Raw genomic sequence first — 9,418 nt, forward strand, 5'->3', positions numbered from 1 at the left:
TTTTTTGCTTTTTTTTTCTGGGATGGAGTCTCACTCTGTTGCCCAGGCTGGAGTGCAGCGGTGCCATCTTGGCTCACTGCAACCTCTGCCTCCTGCCTCAACCTCCCAAGTAGCTGGGACTGTAGGCGCATGCTAATTTTTGTACTTTTTATATAGATGAGTTTTGCCATGTCATCCAGGCTGGTCTTGAACTCCCTAGACTCAAGTGATCCACCGGCCTCAGCCTCCCAAAGTGCTGGGATTACAGGTGTGAGGCTACTGTGCCTGGCCCAAAAGACACTTTTTAAAAATTGTTTCTTCCACCCATTTTTGTACTTTCTGTGTGTGGTACTTTCTATTACTGTGATTTCTTTGTGCCTCAATTCTTTCTGGAAAGTTTCTGAAAGTCAAGTTAAAATCAGCCAGAGTTGATGCCAATTTAGATGTAACTGAGTTATTAAATTATACACATTTTATAGCTGTTCCCACTACAAGAGTATCTTCTAGATTTTCTTTTTAGTAGGTCATTGAATCTTTTTTACTTTATGGAGCAGTAAGAAATGCATGAAGGAATTTGAATTTAGAGAGGCTGTCTTGCATGTACATCTGGGTATTGGCATTTAGAGTCTATAAAATAAATTGGCAGTGAATGTTTTATTTACCTGTTAGAATCTCAGATCATCAAAGTAGCATTTTGCTAGATATATTGGAATAAAGCTGATGGTATGGAAATGGAAGTCTAAAGCATTTAATCAAAAATATTTATATGCAGATCACATGAGGATTTTAATATCTTAAAAGACAACCTGTATGTATGATTTGGAAACAAAAATTATTTGAAATGTAAAGCTGGCCCACTATCATAGTTGTTTTTTTAATGAACAATATAGTAGATGTTTATCGAAATGTATTTTAGATGCAGAAGTATTTTAACAGTTTCCCTGTCTAAATTGCCAAGCTTTTTGATAAAGCTGGCAGTGTGAATGACAGCCGCAAACCCAAGGTTAGACTGCAGAGTCGGTTTCTCTTTGGCTTTCTCTCCTTTTAAACCTCCCTTTCATGTGTAGCCAAGTGAAAGTCTCCAAGTGAAATGTAAGCTCTGTGGATCCTTGGGGGCCTTGGCCTGATGAGAGGATACAGAAGAAAAGCAGCAGTTTGGAAAGCCTGCAGAAGGCTTGGAGGGCAGAGGGCCCAGTGATGACATGACTCTCAGACCTTTCAAAGGAGATGAATGAGAGGGCAGTGCCTCCATGGGCTCCGGACATATTTTATCCACAGAGTAGTCCTAGGCTATCAAACCAATTGTTTTGGCTTTATCTTTCAGATGTTGCAAAAGGAAAAATGTGCTCTTTTATTGCTTTTCCAAGTCGTTTAACCGTTTATCCTTAATCATCTGCAGTCTGTGTGGGAATAAGTCTTTCAAAGATCACTGAACTTTGCTTGATTTAAAATCAGAATAGAATTCATTTTATTTAATGTGAGAAACCTTCTTTTCAGAAACTTGACCCAAACTGGCTTTCTAGCCTCATAGAATTTAATTGAAAAGAATACCATAGAAAACACAGCCAGATGCACAAATGTTTGTTGATGGGTTAGATTGTCGTAAGCTTTATGAGTCTTTGTGGTTACTGATCATTGAAACAATTTTAGCAGTCAAGATTTAGCAAGTGGGGATGAATTAATGAATTTTAAGTTGCATCACGGAAATGTAACCCTAGGCTAACCATAATGTTATCATAGTAAGCTTTCTCCTTGCCACTGGTCTATTAGAATACTTGATGATTTTAGGAACAAGTAATAGATTTGTTTTGTGGAAAAGTTAATAAGTCCATTAGGCCACTGGTGTGTGGAAGTGATCTGTAAAGAAATAAATTCTTTCAGTTCCCACATCAGCATATCACAAAAGAACCATATTGTGGGTCGTTTGGAATTTTACAGATCTCTTCAAGGAGCGGTTCAGAATGGTTTCTAAGAGTGCTAAATCTGTATCTTGGTGCATGGGTTTGGCTGGCATGGATTTGGACAGAGTGGGCCAAACAGAGCTAATTGAGGTGGTGAAAAAAACAGGCCGTAATGGTGAATAGAGTTATTTGTCACTGAGTTTGTAATGGGATTTTCAATTAATTCATGCAGGTTTCCAATGCCTTACATTAACCCTGTCAAGATGAACTACAGCCACATCTAAAATGCCATCCCCTATTAAACGGTGCATGTCAGTGAATTTGTAATTTCTTCTGTTCAACCAGAAGATGAATGGATTCTACTCAGAAAACAAATGTGTGCTTCAGAAATGCACATTTCAAAATCCTGAACACTTCCTAGGAGGAACATTCGTTGCATTGTTATATAGTGAATATGTATTAAAAATGTAATTGCTATGTGAATTCATCTGAAAGGGAAAGCATCCAGCTGTGGAGAGACAAATACATTGTCAGGTGCCCCATTTCACTGGTAAAGAGGCTTTTTATACTGGGTAATGATGATGATGACAATGATGATGGTTCACACATGTAGCACGTACTGGGTCATTTAAGGTGTGGCTTATATACATGAATTCGCTAAATCCTCACAACAACCCAAATGAAGAAAGAGGCACAGAGAGTTAACCTGGCCCAAATCACACAGCTAGTAAGTGGGATTCACACCCTGCAATCTGGCTCTGGAGTTTGTGCTTCCAGCCAGTACCCTATACTGCCTGATCAGAGTCTCTTTAGCTATTGTACAAGAGTTTTAGTACAGTACTTGCCAGTTCTCTCTCTCTCTCTCTCTCTCTCTCTCTCTCTCTCTCTCTCTCTCGATTGCTGTGTTTTACTATTATTTCCTCAAACCTATTTTTGGAAATATTGTTGAGTTGTGATAACTAGCCTTGAAGAAATACATAATATAGTGGAGAATATAATGAGGCATCTGTGAGGGTAGAGAAAAATTAGAATTCTTCTTTCCCCAGAGTTGGACACTAATGTAATGTGACCAAAGTACACAGCGTTGTGAATGACCAGAGTTCCTGGTGGGCATTTCCTTTCTGGGCACAGCAGAATTGCTTACAAGAGTAGGTCAAGGCAGGGTGACAGGAGTGACGCCATTAGAGGCCAGATCTTAAGACAGAGTCTGAAAGTCAGAGGTCACAGGAGGGTGTCATTACTCCTGGAAGGCTCAACCTGTCTTCCCAGGACATTGGCCTCTCAAGGAAGTTCTAACTAAGCAACTACAGCATCGCATGGACTAAGCCAAGGCAAGATGATTGCCAATAGCATTTTGAGAGCAATAATTAATATTCCTAAACAAATGTTTAGCAAAAGCAATTTGGCTTATAGGTAGTCCAGACTCTAAGTCTCTAAGTAGAAACCAAACTAATTTTTGAAAACTGTGTTATGAAGTTCTGTTGCCATTAAGGGTATAAAACTTTGATCCACTTTTTACAGGTTGGGGGGCAGACAATGATATAAGTAATGCTAACTATATTGCTCTACTTCATTGGAAACATTAAACTTAAAAAAATATTCAACTAGTTGAGGCCTGTGCTGTGCACATAGCTGTCTGCCTGCCTGCCCACTTCATGTCCATTTTCCACACTACTGCCAGACTGATCTGTCTGACACATGGGACTTAAGTCTATTTGTGCATTAAACACGTGAGTGACTTATCATTGCCAGAAGAACGTAGCAATCAAAACTCTTTCATATGTTTTACAAGACCCTCCATAAACTGGCCTCTACCTGCCTCTCCTTTACATTCCATAATTCTTATCCAGGAATACTGCATTCTTTATGCTCCCCAGTCCCTCTGCACATATGACTTCTTACCTCTAGGTCTTTGCTGGTGCTGTCCCCTCTGCCTGGAATGCCCTCACTTTTCTCTTTCATTCATTTACTCCAACCTTGATCTCACTCCAACCTTGACAACTAATTCCTGTGCATCCTTTAAGTCTTGGCTCATGTGTCACTTCCTCCAGGAAGTGTTTCATTTTCCTACTCACCAAACACCAGAGACCTATGTTCTTTGTCCCCATAAATGGTGTGCATATCTTTATCATTACATTTATTACACTGTATTATTATAGTTATTACTAACATTATTTAAGAAAAGAACTGTCTTATTCTTCTTTAAGTCGTCAGCGCTAGCACATTGCCTGGTAAAAAGTAAAAGCTTGGGCCGGGTGCGATGGCTTATGCCTGTAATCCCAGCACTTTGGAAGGCTGAGGTGGGTGGATCATTTGAGGTCAGGAGTTTGAGACCAGCCTGGCCAACATGGTGAGACCCCCATCTGTACTAAAAATGCAAAAATGAGCCAGGCGTGGTGGTGCATGCCTGCAATCCCAGCTACTTGGAAGGCTGAGGCGTTAAGATCACGTGAACGCCGGAGGCGGAGGTTGCAGTGAGCCGAGATTGTACCACTGCACTCCAGCCTGGGCGACAGAGCAAGACTTTGTCTAAAAAAAAAAGTAAAAGTTTGATAAATGTTTTCTGGATGAGTGAATAAATAAAGACTCCAAAAGCAGGAGCCCTGTAATCTTGTTCAGGGAATTATTATAGACATGTTGGATGCCACTTATCTCCTGAATCAATGATAGGCAACAGCGCCCAGAGAGGTCAAAGATCTTAAAGTGACAACTGATGCTCAAGATTGGGCACCCCCAATACCATTGAAAAATATCATATTAATCAGTTGATGACTAAATTGCACTGGTGGTTATGCACACAATTTTAAACTTGTCATTTAAAACAGTAATGCCATGCAGGAATATTAAATTTCTCATCTCTTAGCTTATTGGCCTAACAATGTGCTCTCTTCCAGGAAAGAGCAAAGTTGAATGATTTTAGACTGTAAAAGACCACAGGTCTATGCAGTTACAGATTATAAACGTTGGGAGGACAGAGACTGTGACTGTCTCACTCACTGCTGTATCCAGACTCATGCACAGAGTAGACCCTCATTAAATACTCGTTGAGCTTATGAAAGAGTAAGACCTACTGCCCACATTAAAAGCAATATCAGGAAGAGATTTGCCCAAAAGCCAAACTCTGATTTTTATCAACCAAGCTTAAAAGCAGTTAGTAAATTAATAAATTTGGTTGAAATTTTCCCCCTCAGTGTTTATCATTTATCCTGATGAATAAAGTAGTTAATGTAGGAAGTTAAGCTTGTTTTTTATGAGTTCTTGAGAGGCAGACCTGGCAGTCATGCTTTCATATACTGACAACCTCGAAGAAACAAGGCACAACGCCCACTAAGTTAAACTTAAGAATAAAAGCCTAAATCATGGCTGGTGCGTGGGTGTCGTACTGTTCTTATGTCACTATGGACAATTGTTTTGTGTTTTCTATTTATTGATAACACATATATATTGTTTTTGTATGAGATGTTCTTTAAGGGGTACAGTGTGGATTTGACCTTGACTTTAAAACAGTGACAATGCAGCTATATTTTCAGAGACATTTTAGGACCATTATTTTATAAAAATTCATCCCTCTTTTTTTTTAAAGGGTATACCTCAGTTACCATGTGCCAAAGCATTATACAACTACGAAGGAAAAGAGCCTGGAGACCTTAAATTCAGCAAAGGTGACATCATCATTTTACGAAGACAAGTGGATGAAAATTGGTACCATGGGGAAGTCAATGGAATCCATGGCTTTTTCCCCACCAACTTTGTGCAGATTATTAAACCATTACCTCAGCCCCCACCTCAGTGCAAAGCACTTTATGACTTTGAAGTGAAAGACAAGGAAGCAGACAAAGATTGCCTTCCATTTGCAAAGGTAAAGGTAGAATGCGCTTGTTTTCTGTTTGCCAGCTCTACCTCTGTACCCAGATACATAGAAATATAGCTTGTGTTGCCTTTTGCAAAAAAAATACAATAGTTTTGTGTGAACTATCTCACCATGCTTCTGAAAACGCCTAGAAGCAGTCTTTAAGTCACAAGGAAGGTAATTTTATGCACAGACTTCTTATAGGAAAGATTATTTTGGTTGATGCTCTATGTGGTATCATTTTCATATTTAGAGTCTGAATTTGTTTCTAAGCCACTTTAAAGGGTGTATGCACCACTCAGGGATTTTAAAGTACTGAATTATGAATAACAAAATGAAATGTCATTACTTTCATATTTTATATGTAAATTTCTTTGCCTAAAAGCATACAGGAATATATCTGCCGAATTGATAAAATGGTTTGGAGTTTTAAGCAGAATATTATGATTTTTATGGAGAAAAGCGGTAGGATGTACATTTGAGTAGGCATTTGGTTTATTTTCAGAAAATGAGAAGCATCTGAGAATCAATCTAAAACAGAAGCTCAGGAGGCTAGGGTAGGTATCATTCGAGGTTGCAATTTGTAGATCTTAACAAAGTTAGTGGCCAGCTCCCTTGCATAGAAGTTCGTAGCTTTATAACAGTTGGAAAGGACACCAGGTGGGCTGGTAGCTACCATTTAATTCATTAAAACATTTAATCCATGTACTAAAGATATGTCATAGCATTTTTATTCTTGTACTCTTTAAAACATGAGTCTCTTTATTGAAAAGGAAAATTAAATGATAAGCTTAATGGTACAGCTTAATGATCAGGTAGATTAATGATTTGCTGTTTCTTCAGGATGATGTTCTGACTGTGATCCGAAGAGTGGATGAAAACTGGGCTGAAGGAATGCTGGCAGACAAAATAGGAATATTTCCAATTTCATATGTTGAGGTAAGTTAATCTGTAGAAACTTGAACTGTGTTAATATTCAGCTTACTAAATAAATCTTAATTATGCAATTTGAGTATTAAGAAGTCCTCACAACAAAAAGCACCAGGAATGCCCTGTTACAGATCACTGGACAGATCAGGAAGAATTCCTCCATCCTATCCAACAATTATTGAAGACAGTGAGATACTTGAAACTCTTTACTTTTTCTCCCTGCTAAAAGCATTCCTATGTCTTGTTAAATGTCACTATATGCTTATTGTCAGTCACCTACACTATTTCCTGTTTATTCCATTTGCTGGCTTTGGTGGGAGTAGAAAGCTGATAAAGTTCTTAAGTAAGATGGAGATAAGTGTATTTGTTTATTTTTTACTTACTTCTTTGGTTACTTGCAGCATCAACAGAACCAGAATAGTGATTTGCAAAGTAGGGCTTCAGTAAACATTTGTTAAATAAGTCAATGAATCTTCCTCCATCCCATCCCAGCAACTACTTAGCCCCCTTTCTCTTTTTAAATCAGCTTTGCTTGGAAAGCTTGTGGCCAAGCTTGACATAGTAAAGTCTTTTTAGAGAGTATGTATAGTCACATAGTTGTATTACTTTAAAGAATAATACAAGCAGAACATAAACAAAGGAGTTACAATTCATAGTAAACTTTCATTATATCATATATCATAAACTAAATGTCCTTTGGGAATAAGAATTTCTTGCTGAAAATAAAATCGAAGCATTTTCAAAGAATGTATAATGGCCCAGACAAACCATTCAAGGTTAGTTGAGTCCATGGAAGGCTTCTGGTAAGAAGTAAGGTCTTAGTAGATATCTGTGTGATGGATAAATAGGGGTTAACCAAGAGAAATGGAAAAGGTATATTTTATGGCAGAACATCCAGACAGGGAGACCAGTATGTGCAAAAGCCAAAAAGTAAGAGAGAGCACAAGATTGTTTGGGGAATTGAAAGTAATCTGGTTGTTTAAAATATCAAAGCACGTATCTTAAGCATGTAAAAATGAAAAACCACTGTCACTTATTTTGCAATCTTTTTATCTGAGGAGGCATTTGTTTTGGCATGAAAACTAAAATGACAAGCTGTATCATTGTAGCCAGCACTCAGTTTCCTCCACAGAGAGTGAGATTGCCAACGTTTTCATAGAAAATCAATTTGACTACTGTATAGCCATGGGAAAGTAAGTCAAACCATGTATGAGTCCTGAATTTTATCCATACCCTTCAGATGTTCCTGTTTATTGAAATATTTTTTCCTCCTTTGAAAGCAAACAACAGAAAAAAACCAAACAACCCTTAACTCACAGGCAGTCCTTCCTGTACATTATGAATATATTCTAACTGTGGATCATGGAAAACTACAAGCACTTCCAAGTGTTTGAATAGTTACACTGAAGAGCATGGGTAAGCACAGGATTAATAATGAAAACCTGTCTTTACTTGTTAGCTGTTATCAGTATTACATGCTGATACTTGGTTTGTGATACATGAAAAGGGATTACTATATTTTTGTTATTGGGCGAGTATAGAATTGTGCAGATAGGCATAAAAGATCCACCCATGGCAAATCCAGAGTCACTTCAAGTCACTTGACTCATTAGGATTATTTATTCTGACTTAAGTTGGAAAGATAAACTTCTGCCCAAGTGGAAAGTATTTTCATTCTTCTGCTTCTTTTCTTTCAAATGAACATTTTCCTCACTTGAACCAGAATCTTGCCATTTGAGATGTGGTAAACAAGTTGTCTATCTTTAGGAGCCTATGAACATTTCTTTGATGTCAAGCCATCAGATTGAACTTCCTGGTAGGGAGCAGAGCATCTAGGGATTAGTGACACCTGGTTTAGCCCTTAGGGGAATAAAGTGGAGGCAGATTTCAATCGCAACCTACTGAAATTCAACTATTTCAATAATGTCGATTGTCTTACAGGGCATTCTTAGCTGTGGTAAAGCAAACTATAGGAATAAAAAACTGGGGCTTTTTCTTCAGTAATGGTCTTTCTCTAGCTCTGTAAACCTATTCATATTTGCCCCCACTTCAGGGGCCAGACAATCCCAGTATAAAAACAAGCTGCACCACAAAAATTGGTAAATAATTCTCTTATATCTTATAAATAGACATTTAAGTCTCCATCAGTGTTAGGTATTTTACTTTTTTTGTACAGTCCTGCCAAAAACTCTTATCTCCCAGAAGTTTTGAGAAGATTGAATGAGATGATGTATCTCCAAGGGTCTGACACCACTATGTCTTATGCATAGTGGTTTGGAGCTCAGATTGGACCATCACGCAGAGGGTACCAGAGCATGGTAATAATCAAACAAAAGAACCTAACTAGCATGTGTAATGAGAGAAGCTGAAACTCCCCCTCGACTCCTGCTGGCTGACTTAGGTAATGGATATGCCCAAGGAACTCGCCTGTGGCAGAAAGTCTGCACGGGATGGGCCGGGTAGGATTGTGGGCCTGGAGTAGAATCTCTGGGTCAGAGGTTCAGATGTGGAGCTGTGGAATTAGGAGGGAAGGTAAACTGTAAGGAGCTGAGCGCTGGAGATGGCTAAAGAGAGTATTGAGGTGGTGAGAAATGCTACTGGAATAGTTTGCCCTCCCTTCCTGTCCTCAACTATCTTTTTCTTTCTCAATGTCCTGTAACTATGGACTGTGATCTCCACATGCACTGGAATAAGGTGATAAAATAGTGGTTGGTGTATAGTGACTTGGAAACAAATCTACTTTTTTTTTTTTTTTTTT

General features: G+C 38.4%; 1 protein-coding gene across 1 annotated transcript in view; it reads left to right on the forward strand.

Moving 5' to 3' along the window:
• The window catches only part of SH3RF1 (SH3 domain containing ring finger 1), a 191,813-nt gene that overhangs the window by 120,113 nt on the left and 62,282 nt on the right, over nt 1–9,418 (forward strand). The window contains exons 3-4 of the mRNA XM_017863303.1: nt 5,464–5,739; nt 6,574–6,669. Coding sequence (XP_017718792.1) covers nt 5,464–5,739; nt 6,574–6,669 — 372 coding nt within the window. The remainder of the gene's footprint in view (nt 1–5,463; nt 5,740–6,573; nt 6,670–9,418) is intronic.

Source organism: Rhinopithecus bieti, unplaced genomic scaffold (genome assembly GCF_001698545.2).
Source record: "Rhinopithecus bieti isolate Rb0 unplaced genomic scaffold, ASM169854v2 scaffold_66246, whole genome shotgun sequence".
NCBI classification, from domain to species: Eukaryota; Metazoa; Chordata; class Mammalia; order Primates; family Cercopithecidae; genus Rhinopithecus; species Rhinopithecus bieti.